Source organism: Pyxicephalus adspersus, chromosome Z (assembly GCF_032062135.1).
Source record: "Pyxicephalus adspersus chromosome Z, UCB_Pads_2.0, whole genome shotgun sequence".
In the NCBI taxonomy this organism is placed as follows: Eukaryota; Metazoa; Chordata; class Amphibia; order Anura; family Pyxicephalidae; genus Pyxicephalus; species Pyxicephalus adspersus.
The window spans coordinates 78116839-78143237 of NC_092871.1; the positions used below are offsets into that span (position 1 = coordinate 78116839).

The 26399-nt window shown below is 36.9% G+C and overlaps 1 protein-coding gene across 1 annotated transcript in view; it reads left to right on the plus strand.

Annotated features, from left to right (window-relative positions):
- The window catches only part of HMCN2 (hemicentin 2), a 145404-nt gene that overhangs the window by 85329 nt on the left and 33676 nt on the right, over positions 1 to 26399 (plus strand). The window contains exons 36-59 of the mRNA XM_072429590.1: positions 887 to 983; positions 1909 to 2004; positions 3932 to 4108; positions 4204 to 4355; positions 5280 to 5403; positions 8120 to 8295; positions 8526 to 8622; positions 9940 to 10059; positions 10280 to 10435; positions 12590 to 12871; positions 13959 to 14126; positions 15485 to 15598; positions 16275 to 16361; positions 17255 to 17446; positions 17548 to 17721; positions 18650 to 18763; positions 18962 to 19101; positions 19747 to 19897; positions 21033 to 21248; positions 21482 to 21595; positions 23143 to 23330; positions 24043 to 24139; positions 25177 to 25338; positions 26069 to 26182. Of these exons, the coding sequence (XP_072285691.1) occupies positions 887 to 983; positions 1909 to 2004; positions 3932 to 4108; positions 4204 to 4355; positions 5280 to 5403; positions 8120 to 8295; positions 8526 to 8622; positions 9940 to 10059; positions 10280 to 10435; positions 12590 to 12871; positions 13959 to 14126; positions 15485 to 15598; positions 16275 to 16361; positions 17255 to 17446; positions 17548 to 17721; positions 18650 to 18763; positions 18962 to 19101; positions 19747 to 19897; positions 21033 to 21248; positions 21482 to 21595; positions 23143 to 23330; positions 24043 to 24139; positions 25177 to 25338; positions 26069 to 26182 (3508 nt within the window). The remainder of the gene's footprint in view (positions 1 to 886; positions 984 to 1908; positions 2005 to 3931; positions 4109 to 4203; positions 4356 to 5279; positions 5404 to 8119; positions 8296 to 8525; positions 8623 to 9939; positions 10060 to 10279; positions 10436 to 12589; positions 12872 to 13958; positions 14127 to 15484; positions 15599 to 16274; positions 16362 to 17254; positions 17447 to 17547; positions 17722 to 18649; positions 18764 to 18961; positions 19102 to 19746; positions 19898 to 21032; positions 21249 to 21481; positions 21596 to 23142; positions 23331 to 24042; positions 24140 to 25176; positions 25339 to 26068; positions 26183 to 26399) is intronic.

A 26399-nucleotide genomic window follows, 5' to 3' on the forward strand; every position in this document is an offset into this window, starting at 1 on the left:
CATTTTTTTTCATACTAATTTGTTTTAGTAATTAAAAAAGAAGGAAAAGGCGCTTTCTGAAAAAATATTCATCAGCTTTTTATATGCTGCAGTATTATGATTGCCCTGCTAAAAGTCATTGTAAAATACAAAATAATATTTACCCACACTGCCTGGTCACAGGACCAGGAGTAGACGAATAGAAATTCCATCTTATGAGTATATCCACAAGTTTTTTTTTTTCTAGATGTATTTTTACTTTGCTGATACCTGCAGGAAAGTAGAAGTTTTGAGCTTGAACATCTGGAGTTGCCCTAAGTTTTGCCCCAGGGGAACCTTTGAAATAAATTTTAGGTCCCAAGGAACCTCTGAAAAAATACATTTATTGAGGAATCGGTGGGAAGAATGACCCTATTAAGTTCCATTGGTTGGGAATCAATCAGCCACAGCTCAAGGAGCCCCCAACCACCATTAGAGGAACCTTGGTTGAGAACAGCCCATCTAGAGGGTTACCAAGATCAGACAGGAAATATAAACTGTGATTGAACTCCAGATAATTAAAACAAAGTAGAAATACACGTACTGTATGTTCACTGTTTTACCTTCCTGTTGGATATCCTGCTAATAAGACAGTGATAAGTATTCCAATAAATTGTACAGCAAGCAGACTGGCGGCAGAAAAGGGCCACAGAAAGCAGCATTTCTCAACCAGGACATAAGTGTCACCTGCCTAGCTGGCAATTTGGCAAAGATGTTTAAATTTTAAAATTGGCTGAACAGAATTAATATTATTTAGCTGTTTTCTTTTTCTCCTGGGCTTCAAGAATTAGCACATAGGAATACGAACTCTTTAAAAATGTGTTTTTCTTTAATTTTTCCTAAAATACTGACATGGATTTTCTGACAGATTGATGCAATTTCCATTGATGATGAAGGCGTGTACACTTGTGTGGCTGCCAACTCTGCCGGAGAGGGAAGACAAGATGTTGTGCTGAATGTGTTGGGTGAGGGTTTTTTCTAATTAAAAATGTATGGAATGCAAAAATATGACTATATGAGTAATACCATTTGCATGGCGTTTAAGGAGACCTTGTCACAAGCTTGACAAATATAAGTAAAAGCACAAAACAGTCAAGTATTTAATAAATTACTTGTAGTCTTATTCTGTTCCATAAGTGATATTTTTGGACTACTACAGAAGGAGTCTGTTCCCTAGACCCATTCTGGCTTGCAGCTCCTAGACCTCTCCTCTTCCAAGTGTTTGCACCAAACTAGCTCTCCTACCTACCTACATAAACTTTGAAGGTTAAAGGGAAACTTACAGTGTCATTTGAATGACAGCTCTGAGCCTGCTGGAGCTGCGGACATCACATCCAAGAGGGTTGTGCCCAGCAACAGTCTTGGGGCATCTAACTATTCAAGGAAGGCATACAGCTAAATAATATGCATATTTTACTTTATATGCACACAAATAAATCTTGTTGACAGGGTCTCTTTATATCTGACCTTGCAAGTATATAATATTAGTCCCCTAGCCTAAATTTCTAAGGACATTTTAAAAAATAAGTAATTACAGGAAAAATAGTTACTTTGGATCTTACATTACATGTTAAATGGAGAACTTATTTCTCTTGAAATTTGAGATCCCATGCATTCAAACATAAATGGGTGTAATAGCCAGAAGTCAGAGACCAAGGTCAATATTTCCTCTAAATATTTAGGATAGGTGGGGTGGGTGTTACTTGCTGCTTTAATGACAATCCACGGGTGCCCCTGCCCTATTAGGAGAATGACCCTGGCAAGGTCTGGTCTGAGACCACAAAATGTCTTGTTATGCTATGCCCCCACCCCACTACTAAATTCTTTAATATATGTAGTATACAGAGTTTAGATTGTAAGTTTGTACTAATTCTATTATTTTATTCCCAGTGCCTCCTAATATTGAACCAAATGATGTAAACCATACAGTGGTGGAAAATCTACCAGCATCCTTAGAATGCCTGGCATCAGGAAGTCCTTTGCCTGGTAAGAAGTACACATTGATACTGCAAGTTTTGTATGGATAAAAGAATTATCTAGAAATCTAATTAAAGTAAAGTGGTAAAGATTATTAAGTTGTTTTTATTTTACTAAATGATTCTCCTTCTAGTGTATGTTGTGTATAGGGTAAATAATGATACTATAGGTATGCAGAAACTAAATTTTGAATGAAAGGATACAACAGACAGAGGGGGGTTTTTTGGTGTTTTTTTTTTTTTTTTTTAGGGCTAGATATATTTAATGTGCTTTTTAGTATAGAATACAGTGTGACAATTTAAATCATTAGAATCATGCAGCAAGGAGTAGTTTTTGTTTCTTCAAAACTAGACAAGTGCTCCTATTTCAGAGAAAATGTTTCTAACTAATATTGTGCTTTTGTCTCTAATTCTCAATGTGTTTCGCCATAGAGTCTTCCTCAGAGGATTTTTCTGAGCCCAATATAAGTTTCCAGTAATAAGAAGAAGAAGAATGAATAAGGTGGGAGATTAGTCAGTTGTTTGAAAGAAAATTAAGGTGCAGAGTATCAAAACTTTTGAGTTAACTGCTGCTTAAAGGTTGTTTATTCCTAAAGATATTGTTAGGTTTCCTTCCATGTGATAGTTGTTTATTTATCTTGAACAGTATTGTTGTAATATTATCCAATTGTTATGAACGAGGTGTGGACCCACTGTGCCGCTGGCCAGGTAAACTCTAGAGGGGCGTAACTAAGCAGCTACCCGGTTTTCACTAGAGCCTCTGATGGTGAGGATAGGCTTGGCTGCGGGGTAGCTACCAGGTGCCATTCCAGAACAATCCGACACACCCACACCAGAGCAAGTCTCAGCATGAAAGAAATACTGACATGGAAGACAGGTAGTGGATTACCTGAGAGATAGGACCCTGCGCCCGTGCCTGCGATTAGGAGCAGCGGCGCCGCCACGGCCTGCAGTGCTAACACCAATCAATTCTGGAGGAAAAAAGAATGTCCGTATCCAAGAAGTAATTCCAAGCCATATATAGTAACATACAGACCTGAAAAGGTGGTTTTCCCTATGTCTAAGTTTATGTGTCTTACTAGATGGAAGGTTAGGTTGCTCAAGGGATTACTTCATATGTCACTTGATGTTATTCCATTGAGGCATAGTATATGCGTGCTGACTGTCAGCAGTCAGTTTCAAAAGAATACCAATATCCTAACAATATCTTTAGGAATAAACAACCTTTAAGCAACAGTTACCTAAAAGTTTTTATACTCTGCACCATAATATTTTTAAAAAACCTGATTCAACTCTCACTTTATTCGTTCTTTTTAAAAAAATCCTATTACTGGAAACTAATATTGGTCTCAGAAAAATCCCCTGAGGAAGCCTCTATGGGAAACACATTGGAACATAAGAGACAAAAGAACAATATTATTTAGAAAATGTTTCTCAGATATAGGAGCACTTGTCTAGTTTTGAAGAAACGAAAACCCCTCCTTGCTGCATGATTCTAATGCAGGAAGGGGATTTCAACAAGCTTGTTATTGTAGGACTGTATAATTTAAATTGTTACATTGTATTCTATACTCTAAAAAGCACATTGAATATATCTAGCCCTAAAATAAAAAAAAAACCCTTTCTGTTGTATCCTTTCATACAAAAACAAGTTTAGTTTCTAAATGATCATCCCTTTATTCACGTTGGATTTGATTCCACTTCTTTCTTATAGGCTGTTTTCTCTTTAACATACCTTTATAATTTTTTATATTAAATTTATTTTTGTTTTAAACCATTATTCTTTTAATCATTTTACAATTTCCTTTTCAATGCACAAACCTGAAAAATATTAAAATGGAACATAAAGTCATACAAATGTAAAAAATGTGATTGGAAAATGACATGACTCTTTGAAATGATGACTCTTGATAAAAACATCTTTTGACTGTCTGCAGTGGTGTCCTGGTACAGAGATGGCCAGTTGCTGTCAGCAATGCCTGGCATAACCTTCCAAAATCATGGCAGGATCCTTCAAATTGAAAGAGTCAGCACCTCTGATTCCGGAGAATATGTCTGTGTGGCGTCAAATACAGCCGGCAGCTCTGAGCTCCACTACAGTCTGGAGGTTCATGGTGAGCTGCTAAACTTACTCTTATATTATATTTTAATTTATTTTTAATTTCACAAATTTATCCTTCATTTTTTTTTTGTTATTTGTTATCCTCAGTACCACCCAAAATTGTATCGATGATGGAACTCGCTACTTCCCTGGTGAATGAACAGGTTTGGTTGGAGTGCAATGCCACTGGGGTGCCTGAGCCAATACTTATGTGGTTGAAGGACAAAATTCCTGTCTCCACCGCAAGCGCTGGCCTCCGGGTCAGTATATTAGTCTTTTGTCTTTAATATGCATGTTTTTCATCATGTCAGTAATTCAGTTTTGTACTGCAATATATATATATATATATATATATATATATATATATATATATATATATATATGTGTGTGTTTTGGTTTGCATACACTTTAAACTGGACATTTCATAGAAAACTTGTCAAAGCACTTTCAGTAACATAAAAAAAAATAAACTATACTGATGTCATGTTCTGTCATAAGTATCTTGCTTCGTTCATCATGACATTAAGTATCATGCAAATTGCTAACACAACTTGTATCCTAAAACCTGTGCTTTATCAGATGGAGTCCATGAAGTTAGCAATTTCCATTTTCTTTCCCATCCTTGGCAGCATGCTAACCCCTGACTGTCTAAAGTCTTACAACTTTTCAAAGACAGTGATGGAAAGGCAAATTCAGTAAGCTAGCTCTCGCTTCATTCTAAGGATAGCAAACAGGGCAGCTCCAAATTGCACTTTACACCAATAGTGCAGTACATCTATGGACAAGGCAATACCATTAGCAACTTCGACAATGCAATTTACAGATAGTATATTTTTATTACGATCAGAATGTAAACTGTGCTTTAAGAGCACCTCATTATCTAATTTATTTTTTTTTCTTGAACAAATGAGATGAACCAATGTTTTGTCAATGAATATCCAGAAGCCATAAATAATAACATGCAAGTACATGCTACAATATTTAAATGGTAATATTCAGACTTGTTTATTGAAGCAGATGAAGAGTCAATATCAATGTAAAAGATATGTGACAAAAACTGGAGAAAACTTTTTTTATTACTCCATTGGAAACCTATCTTTGATAAGCAAGTTATATAAATGATATAAATAAAATGATATATATAGTTATATAAATGATATACATCTTTGGTATTTGTCTTTAAGATTTTGGAACAGGGGAGGATTCTTTCCCTGTCTGCAGTCCATGTATTGGATTCTGGAATCTACACTTGTGTTGCTGTTAATTCTGCAGGGGAGGACAGCCATGATACTGAACTGCAGGTCTATGGTAAGTAGGAGAGGTCCATTCATTGTCTTTTATGTTGGCAAAGCATGAATAACTTGATTTCAAGAATGTGTTTGTCATTTATTTAGTATGATGAACAATATACATGTATGAAATGGTATTTTTTTGCAGAAGTCTACCATCATTACCCTCTTTTTTGCTTCTTCTCCAAAACCCACATATATTCTTGCTACACCTTGTAACAGCAAATCTCCAACTATACTTTTAAGCTGCTAGCACTGCAGCTCCCATGCACCTATTCCTTCTGGATATTTTTAAAACACGCAGCCTCAGACCACTCATGTATATCATTAAAAGGTTTAGGTAAAAGCACAGAAAAAACACATATATAACCAATTTACTTGCAGCTCGCAATGTTTTTTATTTCCAATTTTTTCTTTTTTATTCATTTTTGATGTGACTCAGAACTTGCTAGAAAACTTGACTACTTTAGGTGGAGTCTATTCACTAACACAGCCCCTCCCTTCTGCCACAACATGGATATGGGAGTGGCTAAATTATGTTTGTGCTGGCCCAACTCCTCTGCTCCTCCCTCACTGAGGATGGGGAGTGCAATGCAAAATACAACAGAGGGTTAGTTGAGTGATTGTGCTGTTGGGTGCTGATCCATGATGGTGGTTCCCTTCAGTAGTCTTAGACCTTTTGGATATCCACTTGAGTGAAAGGCTTTAAAGGTAACAGTAAATTTCCTAAACATGTTACATGCACCTATAGTCTACAGATTAATTATTTGTAGACAAGGCCAAAACATATTCGTTAATGTGCATTTTAGTATGTGTGTAAAAAAAAAAAAAAATGAAATTGACCCAGCAGTAAAAGTTTACAAGTTTTAAAACTGAGGTACAGGTTCACTTTAATGGGAACAATGGATTAGCATGCGTTCTTATCTGCAGCTAAGAGGGACCCCTTCAGTGATGTCAGTAACAAAACAACTTGCTGTATTCTACATGAAATACAAATACACACAATTAGTTACAAGCCGTCTATGTATCTGGGTCCTATTATAAATGGAAATTATGAGAAGGAATTGTGATTACACATGAATAAACCCATGCACTGATTACGTGCATTGTATATTGTTCCTATATACAATATTTTGGCAACAACAGATAACACAGATCCTGCTCATTCTATTCCCTCTACTGTAATTGACAAGTAATAAGCAATTACTGTTACGGACACAGATCTTGGCTTTTATTACCATTGGCGGCAGTTATCTTCTGGGATGTCTGCCAAGCTATACAGATATGATGATTATTCTGCTATTGTTAGCATTGTTCTGGGTTCTGTTACTATGTAGGAAGCTGGGAATGATGCCAATTTCACTATTGCTACATATGTATAATGCTGTATCTCATATTATTCTGAAAACTGTACCTGGACATTATCCATGTGGAAATTTGTCCTATTAGATGTTCCTATCTGAAGAACACTAAAAGTGGCCTTGTTATAAAAATTTCACAATTTAGGTAATTTTAGAGTACATCTGTCAGCATTGCCCAACCACATTAAATTGGAATTAAAACCTGTTATGTTTTTTTTTACAACAGATGAGACCTGTTCTTGCACTCTTTCCTGTATGTGTACATCAAGCCATGTATGCATAGCTCAATGTACAGTTTCGCCATGATTCTGCTCCAGTACAAAGTTTGTTCTGTGTGCATAATCAGACGTAACATGGCCCAGCCAACAGAGAGCTGGAAGACCAATTTTCTTGAAATATTCACTTTGATTTGCATAAAAATATGCTTCTTGCTTGCCACGAATACAAAATTTTTTTTTTGAATTTCCTTATGTGACGTAAAGCCTAAGCAGCCTAGACAAGGTGGTCCCTGTCCCCCAACAGTAGTAGCCTGCGGCATTGAGTATCTTGTCATTAGAAGTCCATTGTTTTTAGTTGAACAGCCCCTGTCTGGCAGACTTGTGGTTAAGTAGGAGAATCGGAAAGGAACATAAGAATCAAATGCTGCATACACCATCCATTGAATAAGTATGGGTGCCCCAAATACTTATATAATTTAAAGGTATAAATAAAAAACAAAGGCCTTAACTATGTTAAAAGAAGCCCTTAAATATGGGGATGTCATTAACATTCACTTTCCTAATTGTCAAAAGAATCCAATAGCGTCAGTATCCATGGTCTATGATTTTTTAGTCTCCCCTTTAATGCTGATACTTGCCTTCTCCATGGTTATCATCTGATAAAATATGGTGAAACACCCTGTACGTCTACATGTGGGAATATGTGATCTCTTTCTCTTCCACCCACAAGAAAAAGCACCATCACATAGGGACAGGGTGCAAATTACTGGGTAAGGTTCAAACCAGGATGGTCCAGGTTTTATGCAAATTTTTTGTTCATGCACAAGATGAAGGGTGAATACAGGTAAGTTACATATTGGCATAGGATGGGGTTGCCATCACGCAATCAAGTTACTTTTTCCGGTTTGAGCATAGTACAGGTTTCCTATAAAATGACTATGTATTTTATTTATAGCAAGCAAACCTTTTCAGTTTTATCCAAAATACAAACAAGCAGTTTGTGATTTTTTTGGCTTTTTCACTTTAAGGAAATACATCTATGCAGAGCACCTAATATTCCTAATTAAGCGACCTGCCAATATCCCCCACCTTGTTCTTAGTGTACTAAACTTTGGAATAAAAGTAATGATTCCTGTGTGTATGATTCACCATGCAGTGCCCCCGAGCATCCTTGGAGAAGAATTTAATTCATCAGTGACTGTGAATCAGCCAGTCATCTTGGAGTGTCAGAGCGATGCCTACCCACCTCCTGTAATTACCTGGCTGAAAGATGGACGTCCACTCCGTAAAAGAGCCGGGATCCGGGTGACGGAAAATGGCCGCTACCTAGAGGTTGGGTATCTTTCTGAACTTTTATAGATATCAATGTGCTTCTGGTAACATTGCTATTCTTTGTTGTACACTGTGGTAACATTAGGTCTAATCCTGCATTTTTCTGCACGTTATGAGTAACATGCTGGTGTGAATGCGCTCTTTGAGTTCTTCTTTTATATGCTCCTGTAAGCAAGTAAATGGTTTACATTAATATTTAAACATTGTTCATGTTATGTGTCATTCCACAGATTGAACAGGCTCAGCTGCGAGATGCTGGACGTTACACTTGCGAGGCCTCCAATGATGCCGGCCGCTCTGAAAAACATTATAATGTCGTCATCTGGGGTAAAAGGCTCTGCAACAATAACACACCACACTCCATCTAAGATAATTTTTTTTAAAGCAAAAACTTGTGTGAAAAGTCCCAGATGTACACAGCTATGGACCAGTGTGGATCAACCTATCATTAGATTTAGATGCAAGTGTGCTCAGTACTTTGGAACTAGTTGTATTCATGGGTATGACAACTTTAGGCAGCTTCTATCACACTGTTATTTTGCTTTGAGATAAATTCTTCCTAGGCTGGAAGTAAACTTTGTTGTTGTGGGTCAGCTTTTAAAAATAATATTGATATTGCTGTGCATACCTGCCAATGGAACACACTTACCTCCCCCAAAGCTGCCATAGTCACCATTGACTCATCCGGGTCCACATTAATTCTCCAGATCACCCAGGTTTCCCTATGATAGTTTCCATCTCCATTCTTGCTCCATTTGCTTTAACAAATCAAACCCATTGTGGATTCCAGTTTATTCTCAATCTGACCTTTCAAATGATGCGTTTTGTATATAGTTGTCACCTTCAGACTTGGAAATGGGAAAAGCGTGTATAGAATAGGGGTGTGGGGGCAGGCAGGGGTTACCCAACCAGAACACCTCAAAGACCTCAGGTAATAAAGAGGAACATCTTAAATTAAAATTCTGAAAAACTCAAAACCATAGTTTACATACATATGTAAATACTAAGATGGGACATTAAATATATTTGTAATACCTACAAGACACATATACAACTGCTAATAAATTCATACCGCTTGTTAAAGAACCCTCCTGGTTAGAGTACCATGACCAGGCACATCAACGTGTAGACTGATTATTTAAGGTGGGAAAATTGGGGACAAACCCCAGGAAACCACTTTAACAACCCACAAGAATGGATTTCAGCATTTTCCTGCAAGCATAGCACCAGAAAGGGAAGATATTTGACACATGATAATATGCATTGCATATATATATATATATATATATATATATATATATATATATCTAGCAACTTGAGAGAACATATAGCATGCCATGTAATGATAAATGGAAAAGAGAAACAAATTGTATACGTACATAAAAACATTTCCGTTATACCAGTAAGCAATCTACCATTAGGTTTCATTGGTCGCTGATTTTATATTAAAGAGTATAGGAAAAGATAGAAAAGAAAGAGAGAAAAAGGAGAGGAGAAGTAAAAAGGGAGGGGGGGGTGCTGAAGTTTTTTTTTTTTTTTACTCAGGGAAACGTAATTATTTTAGCCTTTTTGGTAATCTTTACCGGATCTATTCCATTTATTTATTTTTTCCAAATACCTGTTTTAATATCTTTTTTTTTTTAGTTCCCCCTAGTTTCCCAGCATCCCCTGAACCCCCACTTCCAGTCATTGAGGGGCAACCAATGAGTTTTTCCTGTGAATGTCAGGGCTCTCCGCCTCCTCTGCTTACCTGGATGAAGAATGGTAAGTGAATATGATCAAAGTGTAATCATATCGAGGACATAAATCTGTTCAACTGTATGTATAATCAATTTTTTTTTATTTAGAATACGGAGGAGTTTTGGGGTTATATTTTGCTTTCTGTGTCCTAATGGGAAGATTTTCTGCTAGATCTCCTCTCTTGAAATAACAGCAATTCCTTTATCTTAAAACATTTATGTAATGAATGTTTGTCCAAATGCAGGATCTCCTCTGGAGGGTGAGGATGTGGCTCTGGTGTCAGCTGGAGGACGGTTGCTACAAATCAGTAAGGTCCAGGTATCAGATGAAGCTAATTATACTTGTGTGTGTGCCAATGAGGCGGGAAGCACACAGAGGGACTACTGGCTGGAGGTCTATGGTGAGAAAGCTCTGACAATCATTCTTCATTTTTCTAATATTTGGAAAACTATGTAAATTACTGTACTTATCTATGGCTTTTTTTCTCTAGTAAACAATTTATGATCATTTCTTGGTAATATTATTGAGTATTTTGGGAGACATGCTGAAAGGTATTTTTTATTCTTATTCTGTCTGTGTTCCCATTATCTGTAATACCTGTTCTGACACCCATAACCTGAAAAAGAAGTAGGGAGAAATCTCCCCAAAGACCACAAAGACAATCCAAGATTTGGCAAAGGTTTGAACCCTTCCCTAGTCTGCCAATGAATTGGACCTAAATGTAGGACCACAGAAAGTTTTCAGGTTTCATATTTAGTAGGAAAGGGTTTAAACCATTGGTCACCAACCTTTCAGACCTCACAGACCATTAAATTCATATTTTAATATCCTGTGGACCATTAATATGATTTTTTTTAAAAAGATAAATACATTTGTAGAATAATGATCTTCCTAATGGTACTTACAAGGACTGTGGAAGCTCTGATTCATTGATCAATTCACAGTTAAGTGAAGTAATACTATTGTTACTATTATCATTAGTTGTGTTATCTTTGTTACTAAAGAAATGCAAAATATTTGTTTGCTTTTTCACACATTATGGGTTTATTTAATTGGAATCTAAGACCAAATAAAGAAATGATAGTTATTAAAGTCAAGCTATTTGATGCCATTAAATATAACAGGTAAAGAAAATACACAGCTAAGGTCATACTTACCTAAAAGATCATCTGAGAAATAAACAAATAAAATAAAACAATTAGATGAGAATCGGTATTGGCGGAGCGGGGTGACTGTTGTAATGGTGGAAACAATACTGAAGCGCACGGCTCGGCAATGGTCGCCTCATACAACTTAATACTACACTGACGTCACACTGCACCACCCTTGTTTTTCCGTCTATGGTACAGTTTGTGAATTTAGTTACATTTGTGTACAGTTTTTATTTCTTATGTTCTTTTTTTGAAATCGTATTTTCCTGTCTTAGTGACACAAAAGGAAAGAACCAAGGAGTAAACAACAGAAAGAGCACCAAACCAATAGTAATGGATCCAAGTCGCAATTGCTGACTGCTTTATTGCTTTATCGCAATTGCTGACTGCTTTAACCTCCTTGCAGTTAAGCCCGACCTTCGCTCGGGCAAAAAAAAATTCATGAAAAACAGTGGATCACTTTTGGTACAGAAATCTAGACCTCAGTGTAACGCTTAGGTGGTTAAGTAAACCCAAAATACAGAGGCTGCTATTGGTGGCTTCTTTTTGAAGTTGGTTGCCTGGCTTTCTCTGGCCTGAAAGTAGAACTAAAGTCGCATTTTACAAGTCCAGGATTCCGTCAGGTGGATACTGCAGAAAGGGATAAACAATCCTGGCTTCTCTGGCATTACTTTGCAATGGAACTGGGATAGGTGAATATTGCAGTTTTAGTTCTGCTTTAATACCCCCTGGGACACTGACCCAGAGAAAGCAAGAATTCAGAAGTACAACATAGACCCAGCCTACCAACTGAGGCTGATTTACTAAAGAAACATAGGCTGTTCACGTAGCAAAGTAAATTAACCTCTATGCAAAGGATTTTTCATTTAGCTTGGTAAAAGGGATGAAACTGTGCAGCCAATCATGTGCAAAGAAAAATCATGTCTTTTTAGACCACATTATTAAGGTAAATGCTCTTCAGGGCAGGGTCCTCTCCTCCCATATCACTGTCTGTATTTATCTGTCATTTGCAACCCCTGTACATTTGCAAAATGTACAGCGCTGTGTAATGTGTTGGCACTATATAAATCCTGTTTATCAATAATAATAAAATGAATAATTCCTTGCCAAGTGATAATTCAACTCTCAAACAAATCAATTACCTCTAAAAGGCAAGCAGGACAATGAATGAGAAAAATAGCCCTGGGTCTGTCATTAATAGCAGCTACTATATCGCATATATATTTCATGACAGGTCCACTTTATTTGTCAGCTTGTGCCACGCCTTGTATTTTTCTCTTTTTTTATTCTGTCCATAAGTAAAGTAATACAAAAATTAGGTCTTACCCTGTTATACTGACCCCTGCCTAAATACAGTAGGTAAATGTTAAGTTGGTATTTCCAATGTCTTACTATCTCCCCAGCTCTCCCAGTGATCAATACCAATGGCCAAACCACAACACCTATGGTGGTGACCCAAGACAGCAGTGTGACTTTGGAATGTGGGGTCAATGGCAAACCGGCTCCCTCAGTGACTTGGCTGAAGGATGGTTTCCCATTGGGCAGTGGCACTAACCTGATTTTGAAGAACAAGGGGCAACAGCTTATCATTCCCCGGGCACTTCCTTCCCATTCTGGTCGATACGTCTGTGTGGCGGTGAATGCAGCAGGACAAACAGATATTAAATTTGACCTCCTGGTTCAAGGTAGGTCCTTCTGTAACACAATTTGGATTTTAAAGGCAGTGACAGATAGGACAGAGGCAAATTTTTCGGGTGGGCAGTAATACTTTTTCATTCCATTTTTTATGCTTTACCAGCAAAACCAAGTTTACCTGAAAATGTTATCAGAAAAAGAATTATAATTATATTATTATAATATAGTCATACCAGTAGATTCCGCTATGTCTTATGTAAAGTGTATAACAAACTCATGCTATCATTATTAGAGTTTGTCACACGCATTATATGAGGCCCCATCTACTGGTGACCAACAATAGTTCATTTGTGATCAAGTAACCTATAACCAATTTAAAAATACAAATGTAAAAAGGCTTAAAAAAAGCCTGAGCCTGTGATTTTAAAAGTGATTTTTGAAATATTTTAAAAATTAAACACCATGAATGAATTTAGAATAATTTTATTGGCATTTCCACTCATTATTGTTTTGAATGTTAGCAGTGATGGAATCACTTTGTTCTCTAGGTTTATATTTGAGTCATTGTAGGTTTCCTGTTTTTTCAGGTAAAACTTGGTACCTCAGTTCATATTTGAATAGGTTTATATTCAAGTATATATAGTAGGTAATAAACAATAATTTTTTTTAGTAGTAGTGGAAATATAGCTTTAGGGAGCTCTTACAATCAGAATGTTTAAAATGTGGTCACCAAAGGGTTGTGCATAGCACACACATTACTGTCTGGTTTATCATTCCCTGTAGATTCTAATTATACAAAGAGCCTGATGGGGTGATCAAGCAAACCTCCAGTGGATTTCTTAAAAGAAATTTGCTATTTGTTATCAAATGTTTTCAATTCTGGACCCGATCCATTCCAGGTTTGCTTGATCATCCAGGTTCACTGATGAAAGTGTATCTTCAACCTTAGAGAGCTTTACTATAGCTGACCATTAATCTAAAGCAGGTTGACAATCAGATTGGCAGATGTGGAGCCACAGGTTCTAAATGCTTATGTATGTATGGGTGATCACCTTTATGTAAAGGAGGCTCCTAACTCCATAACCTTTATGTCTTTTTGCAAGCCAATTTTTTATTCTGTGAACGTTCTCTTTCCAGTGCCACCAGAAATCACAAGTTCACAGGCTGAGACACGCAATGTATCTGTTGCTTTACATGGTAGCTTCACTCTATTGTGTGAATCTACGGGAATCCCACCCCCAACCATCACGTGGTACAGAAACGGCAATCTTCTAGTTTCTCAGGGGAATATCCACATTCAATCAGGTAATGCATCTTAAGGATAAACTTCATCCCTGCATTTATAGCAATACAGGTTGACATTAAAAAAACGGCAACCTCCGGACCTGAGGAGTGCGGGGATTTTCGAACATTCCCGATTTTTGAAAGTTTTACTCACCTCCACACACAGGCAGCCTTCCTCTTGCCATACCAGCGGACATCTGGCACATTTCCAGGGTGCAAGCAGCAGGGATGTCTCAGCGTGTATTTAGTGTAGTGAGCAAGACCTAACAGCTGTTTCTGCAGAACAGCGCCATCAAAACATTTGTGGCCAAACAGTGTACTACAGTCCCTGTACTGAAAATGTGATCTGAAATTCATTATTCATTATAGATTATCGATGGCCAAATTTTCAATTGTCAACCTGTAGTTATAACCCCGGGGTAAAGAACATTGCTTGTGATTATCAAAGCAATTATTTTGATCTTTGAAACAAAACCAAAAATCTAAACCTTTAGTTGTAGAACATTACAGACACCACAGGTACTGTTTTATAGTTCCTAAAAATTCAATTCATACATTGTAAGAAACAGACATAATTATCATTACCAAAAAACCCAGCATTTTTAGAAATGGACTAAGCAGTTGCATGCTTAGTGTTACCATCCAATATTGTAGGCTATATATTGTTGTTGGAAAGGATCTTTCATGATCCTTTCCAATGACAAACGACAAACCATGCATGAATGGGCGCCTTACATACAGCACTGTTTTGCTCAATGGAGAGGGGAGGTAGAGAACGATGGAGTGGCACCCCACTGCGCTCACTTCTATTATGATTATGCCATGTCTGTCGTCCATGGATCCACCAGGACGGTCATTCGGAGGTTGGATGACGTGCAATGTGCACAAGCCAGACTCTCGTCCGATATCAGCCCTGAGCCGACTATTTTACGAGAACCATTACACGTGTGTACCTAGCCTAGGATATGATAGTTGGTTTACCATATAGATTGGAAATGAGGTATCATTTTGCAATAGTTCATTACATCCAAACATCAGTACTTGCTCAGGGTTTTAAAATGGCTCAGTGCCATGGAAGTTTTGTTTTTGGCATGACATTTGTCACCCAATATCCTAGTAACTGGTTTTATGACCAAGTTCTTCAATATGGCAGTGGTAGTAGGTAAATATTAGGAGACCCAGTCTATATTAACTCTAATGTATGTACACTAGACTAAACCTTGCTTAGTACAGGTAGCACTTTTCAGTTGTAATTTAAATTTTGCCCCAGCTACAATATTTTCTCTACCTCTCTTGAATATAATACCCATGTCTAGAACAATTCTGGGAATTATTCCGTATAGATAATCTAATGGCCTCTTCTTTCTTTTACCAAATAGGTGGTCGCGTCCTTAGAGTAGTACATGCAGATATTGAGGATGGCGGTGTTTATGCTTGTTTGGTCACAAACCCTGCAGGAGATGCCAGGAAGGATTTTGATGTGGATATCTTACGTAAGTAGCTGAAGAACTCTGAGCCATCTAAGGGTAAAAACAAAATATTCTAAGCCAGGAAAACAAAGTAATCATTATCATAAATGGTGAATATCTAGTTTGTTCCTTTATTTTGCAGATCTTCCTGTATAGTGCATGTTCATTCCTAATGATTATTTCTAGCTACAATTATTGAGTTTTTGTACTAAGTACTTTGTTGTAAATGTGAACTGTTCTTAATTTTATTCTAAAGGGACTAATAAATGAAGAAGAAAAAAATATATTTTTAATCCTGCAAAACTCTCTATATTTCCTTTATTGACCCTGTAGAACATGTTATAAAATCTGAAAAAGAAACAATTTTCAGCCTATAGTAACAAATGAGGTTCTTCCTATTAGAATTCTGATGCAGGCTGGTTAGTAAAATAGAAACACAGTGTCCTTGTTTCCTTTGCAACCCAAATCAAAATGCTTGCTATCAGTTTGAAATTACAAGCACTCTTGTACATGATGGGCCCCAATGTCATGTAAGAATGGCTGATGTGGGTATAAGGCATTATTTATACCATCTGTATGTCCTGTGTTACATATGTCTAGTGTTTTCTTCTTCACTCATTTAAATAATTAATTTGTTCATTTAGTTAATTGAGCTCATAAAAAAAAATGTGTATGCAACATCTAACATTCATTGTTACAGTGCCCCCCACCATAGAGGATGATGACAATGATAAAGATTACAGAGTAGCAGAGGGAAAACCTATTATTCTTCGGTGCAGAGCCACAGGTAAGAATGGCGCAAGGCTTTCATTTTGAATCTATAGTGAGAACATGAAACCATGGTATATATGACCTACTGGCATGTTTCAATGTGATGATCCATTGTTCTGATTGTTTGTTCTGATAGTCGGATGGCTTTTAAAAATAATAATATTAATAATAATAATCACACTGGGCGATATATGAAAAACCTTTGGATAGAAAAACTAAGAAAAACAAAATGTTACTGTACTGATATATTAACTTATTTTTTCTTCAGGGTAGGAAATGATTGGTACATTTCATAAAGGTCACAGTCTCAAACAAAAAGAAGAAGAATTTTGTTTTTTTTTCCCTACTGTTCAAACTAAATAAAAAGAGAGGAAAAATGGTGGGTCAGAACCCAAAGGGAACCTTACTTTTTTGTGGCAACAATAAAATTATTTACTAAATATTTCAACTGAGCTAAAATTCAGAATATATAGGTGGTGTGATGGATATTATCACTCCACCTATGTAGTCTAAATTATAGCTCAGTTGAGCTCTGTATAGCCTAGAATACTATAATTTGTTGACACAAATAAATTATTTTATGCCACAAAAGCTGTATTTTTTTCTTGCTTGGAATAAACAAAAAGTGGCTATAAAAGCAATGTCATTGCTGGCCGACTTTGCATTGGTTTTCTTTGAAAAAACCCAATTGTAAAACATTTGAAATAATATTTTACTGTAATTCTTTAGAATAAAATCATCCATATTGCCTTTTGCTTCAATTTTGTTATATTTAGTTTGTGTCCCTCCTTTTTTTTACTGCATCGTTGACTTGTAAAGGGATTTTTAATGGGGAGCTGGAAAAAGAAGGCTGCGCCATGTCCAAGACATCATAAGTTGTTCTTTTAATCATATATAATGCTCTTTTAGGTCGCCCAGCTCCCCATATCACTTGGCTGCGGGATTCCAACCCAGTACAAAGTGGAGATGGCATTCAGATATCTAATGATGGCACAGAGCTACACATTCAAGCTGCCAGTGTCTTCTCCGCTGGACATTATACCTGCCTGGCCACCAACTCTGTTGCAGAGAGGAGCAAATACTTTGTGTTGACAGTGCTAGGTAAGGCAGTTGACCATCTAGAGAACTTTCTGGTGACTCGTACTTTATTTTGTGCTACTGTTTGTCCATTTTGAGTTGACAGTTATCTTCTGTGTCTGCAGTGAGTCCCACCATTTCGGGCACTCTTGACGATGACAGCAGTGAAGACGTTATAGTCATTGTTAATAACCCTTTATCGCTTATCTGTGAGGCCCTTGGATTTCCCATTCCGACTGTTAGCTGGTTAAAAAATGGGGAGCCCCTTACAGAGTCTCCCAATGTGAGGACCATTCCAGGTAAGCAGTTTTAAATGGAACTTCATTAAATCCTTTTTATTTGATTTTGGGTAGAGTGGAAGATGGTTAGATTTAGTCTCCCGCTTTTTAACAACAGTTGTTTGTCCTTTCAAAATTTCCATAAAAATATCTCCTGGTTCAGTGGGCTCTGACCAGAACAAAAAGTGAGAAATTCTCTCTATTGGGGAGACAGGCAGCAATAAAAAAACTTTATATCCTCACTCCAAAATATCTACAGATCTACATATATTTTGGATGTACAGGAGGACACATATGAAGCAGATAAATACACAACCTATTTTTGGAGATGACAATAGATACATAACCCATTTTTGGAGAGGACTGGAAATTTCTCATCTGTAACATTCATTGCAAGTGTTGGTAATATAAGCTATATTTACCCATTCTAGGAAAATCCTAATTGTGTGTTGCACACTAGGAATTTTATCAATGTCAAGTAAGGCAGTAACCAAAACAGCAAATATGCTCTTCTTCAGCACATAGGCTGTTCGTAAGATCATTAATATTTTATAGGCTTTATTTATAAAGGTGACTGTAGAACCAAAACACATGGACAATACAAGATTTACTTTTATCTGTGTACTTGTATATATTAACTATAAGCCTTATCCACCATTCTCCTGTACAATTGCTTCAGTAGTGGTGAACACTTGGAGGTAAACCATCTGGCATATTAGTGGTACAAAGGTGACAGTGGAACTTCTCATATTCCCCTTCCCTGAATCCATCCAAAGTCTCTGAATAGATAACCCTTTAATTGTAAATATTTGTAATGTAACCAGGAACCCATAGAAGAATGAAACTTGCTGTCCATAGTTGAAATCATTGCCCCCACCTCTAGTGTAGCAGGTTTTCTGTCAGTGATCTAATAATTAAATTGTATGGTTTGAATGTTATTGCATTCTAGAAGGCCATGGGTTACAAATCCTCAATGCCAGGCAAGAAGATGCTGGACAATACACCTGTATAGTGACCAATGAGATAGGCGAAGCCATCAGGAATTATGAAGTCAAAGTGTTTGGTAAGTACATAGGTGTAATATATTTCTTTCCACCCAGTAAATCTTTTTTGTTTCTGACAATCTTTTTTTTTTATTCTTTAAAACTTGTGGAATTACAAAGGATCAGAACAGTACACTATGACTTATAAGCCACTTGCTCCTTTTTAGGAAATAAAATACAATGCAAACTTTGATTGTAATCTTGATTTTTTTCCTTAGTTCCCCCTCAGATTACGAAGGAGGATTCTGGAAATATTGGTGTAACAGAAGTGAAGACCAGAGTAAACAGCAGCTTAACCCTTCAATGTGAATCCTGGGCGGTGCCAAAGCCAAGTCTCCATTGGTATAAGGATGGACAGGTCAGAGACAGATCGATTCGCAACACCAATATTAAGTCAAATACTAATTAAGTGCCACTCTTTTGCTTTCCAGTGTTTTCTCTTTACAGGTTATAGGTCACATGATTATGCCATTGTTTCCAGTGAGATAGCTGGTTAGAAAATTACACAATAAAGAAAAATAAGATAATATTTTAGTGAGAACCCAGACAGCAATAAAAACAAAATGTCCACAATTTAATCAAACACAAAAAAGTGGAAAGAATTAGACCAGGATCTATTGCATTACTGAGGTCTCTTGAAGGTATAAGAAATCAATGTCTTGCCAAATGGAGCATACTTCTTTACTACTTGAATATCAAATTTTTGTTGATTGACTGTTTAGGTTACAAAAAAATTAAATTGGATTTGGTAAAAAAAAAGCCTGTTGTTCTTGTACTATTACATCACTTTTATCATAGTGCCTGGTCCTAACACTTCAATCTGTCTACAATGTATGTGATGCAGAATTTATTGCTTGGACCCTTTACTAAAACTTCACATTAAGTCATCTTTATGTGTTTTTTTAGATTAGAACAGCAGATTTTTTTAATATTCTGTTGTTTTTCTCTTTTGTTTTTTTTTTTTTTCGTTGCGTCATGTGTACCTTTTCCTTTTTTTTTGCAGCTCCTGGAAAGTTCTGGCTCTGTGCAGATCGTTGGAGATGGGCACGTACTACAGATCCAACCAATCAAAGTGAGTGACTCAGGACGCTACACTTGCGTGGCCACTAATGTTGCTGGCGAGGATGAGAGAGAATTCTTTGTAAATGTACAAGGTTGGTATCAGTTGTCTATATATCGGTTGTCATCTATTTACTTTTACACTACTGTTTTCAAAAATGCTTGTTCTTAAGGTGTCTGTAAACCTAAAATACAGTACAAACATGTTTAATTGTTCAATGTAATTGTATCATAATTTTTTTTAATACATTGAAGTAAAAAATACTCATACTTGCCACTTTAATAACTTTTCTGCATCTACTGGCACATGCCACAACATCTATAGGCACCTCTACCTACAAGCTCTGTGACACACTTCCATGAGTCATATGAAGAAAGAAATGCCTATCCAAGGCATGCTCACTGACCCCTTTATGGGGGATTTGTATTGCCCACCTCCTAAATTTTAGGTTACATGTGCTTTAGAAACTTATTTGCCATTTTTATAATAGCATGTATGAAAGTGGAAACAGATTTTTTCCATGGTAATCAAGCTTCTAACAGCAAAGGATAAAGTTGTGGTTGCCCAGTAGTGAATGCTAACTGGAAATAATAAGGTGGTGATCTGACTGATCATTACTTTATAAATATGTTGAACAATACAGAAATTGTGAACAGTGATGAAACAGCATTGATCCTGCTAAAAAGTAGCAATTCTTTTAGCTGATCACAAAGAAAATATAGATGATATTTGTGTCCACATAACACCATTTTCTTGGTGAACTTTCTGACCTTGTTAAAAATATAAAGAATAGTAGATTATCCTCCACATGAGGAGAAAGCTAGACCCTGCTATCATTAGGTGATTAAGCAATCCTGGAATGGATTTTGCTATTTGTTAGCAAATGTTTTCAATTCTGGACCAGATCCATTCTAAAGTTTTGAATCACCCAGTTTCACTGGACTGTATCCTCTCCAGTCTTGGAGACCATTATTAAATCAGACCTGGAGATTTGCATTGTGAGAAGCATGCAGTAAAGCACAACCAATATTTGACAAAGCAAAAATACTATGGAAAAGCATAGCAATGGAATCTTTCATAATTCTAGCTATACATGCTTCTAGAACCTAAACTAGCCATCCTTCTCAAAATTTTCCACTGTTCCCTAGTGAATGGTAGATTATATTTGTTGTGTATAAATAAAGATATAAATACAGAATATGTTTTCACTTGTTCTTGTTCTCTCTTAGTCCCCCCAATATTTCACAGGACAGGAAGCCCCAGTGCTGCTTTAGAGTTGGCGTATCGGGAGGATGAGGACGAAGAAGTGACAGAACACAGGGAAGTTGTTGCCTCAAATCCAATCTCATTATACTGTGACACCAATGCAATCCCTCCACCTACTCTAACGTGGTACAAGGATGGAAAGCCCATTACTCCTTCTGATGGAATTTTGGTTCTACTGGGTAAGAGAGTGACCGACACATTTTTATAGTTTTATCAACATTGGGTAAATTTACACTCTGGTATGTCTTGCTGACCATTACCAGTGAGAGAAAGAGAGGGAGAAATACAAATTTTAAATTTACACCAGAACTGGGAAAATCTCCTACTGGGGCCTGCATTTTGGAGATGCTTTTGTTTGGTTTGCCTTTTCAATTTGTTTCCTAATCATACCCCACTGTTTTTTGTTTTTTAGAGGGTCGTGTTTTGCAGATACCCATGTCCCGGGTAGAGCATGCTGGGAAATACACCTGTGAGGCTTCTAATGAAGCAGGAGAGGACAGACTGCATTATGACCTTGTTGTTTTAAGTAAGTAATTGTAGCAGTTGGACACTACCATAGCTCTTTTTAAAGATCTCACCACAAATAAAATCTCTCCTATTTTTAAAACTTTTTTCCATAAAAAAATTCTTTACAGTAGGGTATAATGAACAGACACACGTGTGTACAGGTAGTCCCCAGGTTACATATGACATAGGGTCTGTAGGTTTGTTCTTAAGTTGAATTTGAATGCGGAACAGGTACATTATTTTAATAATTAGGACAGTTGTTTGTCTCAACATATTATTAGGCAGCATGGTGTCAGTTACTGTATAAAATGCTCACTGTTAATCACAAACAAAGCAAAAAAAAAAAAAAACTTTATAGAGCCTAGACATTCTTAAACTCCCGGAGCAAGCTGTGCTTTGATATGCAAAAAGAGACAGCTCCACTCCTTAAAGAGCTACAAAATGTTACAAAAAAGCTCAGTTTCAGGTGTGTTTAGCAAAAGATTTCTTCTGCAAGTCATGCAAACCACTCCCTTCCCCCCTCCAAGCCTCCGTCCTGCACATGAGGGAGCAGGAAGCTTTGTACGTATCTAGGAGTCATCCTTATGTCAGATGTATTTAACCTGGGGACTACCTCTAATATGAAACAAAACAAGAAATGTTCCCTTAGTTTACTAAGTTTTTGATTACACTGTTGCACCTGGACAATATAATAGGTTGCACAGTAGCATGCATTGCATGGAGACAACTCATTCATTTGAATGGGCTACCTAGCGCAATAGAACACACCAAAAGGCGGGCATGTAACTTTTTTGAATTTCTCCACTATGCATATTAGTGTGGTACATTGCACACCCAAACCCTTAATCCTAAGCAAAAATGTGGACCCAGCTCAAAGAGTAACTAAACCACTGAAAACACATAAATATAATATACAAAATACTCATTTTCCCTTTCATTGAGTCCAGTGACATCTTGAGATCTTTTATTAGCATTTTTCCCTTCCTTTTCACGTCACCAGTGTGGCATCCTTTTCCAGTTCTTACCCAAAAAGCAACTGAAAGTTCACATACCCGACAAACATCAGCAAATGGAAATTCTTCCTCCGGTATACCATGCCTGTTTATGGGAGTACTTCAAATTAAACAAATAAATGCAGAAAATATTTTTCTGTTTTATTTCTCTTGTACATGATTTTAGATTATTTACTAAATTATTTACTACTGTCTCATCCCATAAAGTAGAAAGTACTACTTATTTTAAATTATTGTCCATGTAACAGGGAACTTTACAAAAATCTTGCCAAAGCAGGAGGAGAACAAGCTAACCATGTACAGAATACTCGTGGGACACTATAAGAACATTTAGGAACACATCCAGCCATAGTTTTGCAGTAATTTAGGTCTGAGTAATGAAGATCTAGCTCCAGCCAAGATTATTTCACATTTTTCATCTATAAAATTATTAAGTGTTTGAGTTTATCTCAGTGCTTCAGATAATATATGTAATTTACATACTCAATATCCAAGAACAGACCAGCTTTGCATATCCTAACTCCATTCTACCATGTAATATTAATCATTTCAGCTCCCCCTGTCATCCTGGGAGAAATTGATGGATTGATACAAGAAGTGTCTGTTATATACAATCAAACTGCAGAACTTCTGTGTGAAGCAACAGGTTCTCCTACACCAACAGTCACCTGGCTGAGGAATGGGCTGACACTGTCCACTGGTGACCAGTATGAGATCCTAGATGAAGGGAAACGACTACAGGTAAAGGCTGCCATGCAATTGTTAACTTAACCATAGGGTCAGTTTAAATCTATGCAGTGTGGTAATATTAAAAAAAGATGGACCGCCAACACACCTTAACAGAAGACAAAGATACTAACACAATGCACTGCTGTGCACTACAATGTGTCACGTGTTTCAATGCTCTACAGTGCAAGTGCATTGCGTGAGTCCATTGTGGTGTTATTCAGATGGCACTGCAACATGGCAAAGCATACAATATGTCCCTGATTTATTAAAGCTGTCCAAGACTGGAGAGTATATAATTTTATCAGTGTACCGGGGTGATCCAAAAAATCATCAAATCATCAGGATTAAAAGCATTTGCTAACAAATAGCAAATGATTTTAGGAAATCCTTTTGAGGTTTTCTAGATCACCCAGCTTCACTGATGAAAGTCTATCCTCTCCAGCCAGAGAGATTTAATAAATCAGGCCTTATGGGTCAACACACATTGCAGTAATGTGTGTAATAACTCCAAGATCTAAATGGGCCCATGGAAAACTGTATGAGCATATTTTTAGTTGTCCTCCAGAGGTCCTCAGGTCCGGGTATCAAGTATCTTAAGTCATATTTCCTTCCAGAACCGATGAGAATAAACTCTTAAACACATGACTAGCAATTTAATAGGTAAAAACATTTGAAGGTGTTCTTTGATTTAATGGCCTAATGTGACTATTCTTTATCTTCACAGATCCACTCAGTGCAGGTTTCTGATATAGACAGCTATGTGTGCGTGGCAGAGAATCCAGCTGGGTTTACGGAAAGACTCTTTACTTTAATGGTTCATGGTATGATGAATAATTGTACACATCAATAAATTAGTTTTCCTCTTCATAATAATAGTTAGCATACTACTTTAGCTCATCGTTGACTGTTCAGATCCTTTCAATAGCTTTCTAGAAATATTGGAGGAAGAGAGCACATGAACCATAATAGAAAATGTTCTTGCTAATGGATGTTAGAAATGTGGGTTTTATAATCTAAGCCATACATTCTCTATCACTGTCAGTTCTGATTTCCGAACTCTACCTGAAAATATTAAAATATAGGAGGATGCACATGTTCCATTTACAATGGGTCCTAAATAAGAACTGTTTGGTGCTGACTCTCTCTTAATAATTTTTGGAACAAGTTTTATGATGTTGGAATGATTCCAACCCCAAGAAAATAATTTTTGTTTTCTTGGATTGAGTAGGGACATCCACAATTTCTCTCCTGGCCTATTTGGAGAGTTTTCCCCCCATTCTCTGTTCCTGTAACCACCGTTTAAAAGATGGTGTAGTTGTCACCAGATAATGGGATTTCCGACCATTTCCTCTCCTGACAATTGGACACAGGCAGTAATAAATATATACAAACCAACAAACCCTTCCCCAAAAGCTAACATGAAAACGTGCACATCGATGGAAGAGAAGGAGGGAATTGCAAGTTATACGAAACAGCTGAAAAATCCTCCTATATTATCATTATATTAAACAGTATTGTTATAGTCAGCATAATACATAGTTCTGTACACTAAAAAGAGGTTGCAAATAAAAGAACAGATACAAACAATGACACAAGAGGAGGAAAGGACCCTTCCCAAAGGAACTTACAAATACAGGCACCTTATGTTGTATATTGGTATGAGATTCCCATTTCCTTGCTGAAAATAGAAAACCCTCCATTTACTCTATTTAGTATTTGTACATATTGATAAAATTTCATATTCAAATAGAGAATTTGTATATCTGGTGTCAGTTGATTTTTTGATGACAAATATTACATTTCTTTACAAGCTAATTGGAAACGCTCTATAGTTATTTGTTTTGACCTTGAATTTTAGTTCCACCCAGAATACTTGGGGCAAAGAGCGAGAATGTCAGTACTGTCCTCCACACCTCCATCTCCATCGTGTGTGATGTACAGTCTCACCCCACCCCTGAGATAACCTGGTACAAGGATGGACAAGTCCTGCATCCCGGAAGAGGCTATCTTATCATGCCAGGTACTTTATGTTCAGTGCAAACTATCATAATTGACATGCCCTGTCCCGAGCCAAAATTTCGCACAAATCTTTGGGCTTTGTCCTGGAGCAGGCTGATCAGCTTTAATTTGGTGACTGCAGAATTTAGATACTGCTGTAAATGTCTAGATAGCCTCTGCAGAACTTAAGACACTGGCCACCACTGGACAACTGTAATCAAATAGCAGAATTAGGTGAATGATAGTGGCAATAAGGAGTGTTAAAGAGATATCCCAAGATTCATAAAAACTTGGTTAACCTAGCTATCATTCATTTGTTTTCATTCTCTTACCCATTTCCACCATAACGTATGCCTGAGTATACTTCATAGTAGTGCATAGTTAGTAGTAATTATAGGCTACAAAATGGAATACCACGATTCTCAAAAGCCCAGATAATGGACAGCCATCATCTCTATCTACTCATGCTAATACCCAGTTTCACAGTATTTTATGCTATTATGTCTTCTATTGCATAGACATTGGGGGTTGTCAACCTCAAAGAGAATTAGTTGTCTTTTCTCTGCAGATACCTTTATAGTCTCATGTTAGTGTTGGGGATATTTTGGCATCAACTAACACCTTAGCAATCATGTATTAAAAGTGCATACAAATTTTGGCGTTTATAAGTAGCTGTATTAAATGTAACTCATCACTGAGAACTGTTCTGGGGATGAACAAAATGTAACTTGCTCCTATGGTTTGTTCTTCAGGTGGGCAAGTGCTGCAGATTGCTCGAGTTCAGCTCTCCAACCAAGGCATATATATGTGCAGAGCTCAGAATCCAGCTGGAGAGGATGAGAAGCAAATACATCTCACTGTTTATGGTAAGAAAGAGACCTATTGTGGTTTATTGTCTGACGTCCAATTCCAAAACTTCTAGCAGCAACAGCTCTGTCAGTTTTTGCTTTCCTCATCTAGATCCTACTTTTTAATTCCTGGAGAGGATGCAAAAATACATTTTCCCATTGGGTACACACACAGTTATAAAATCTTGACCATAAGACCTCATTTCATACTGCTCTAAAAATAGTTACCATGGGG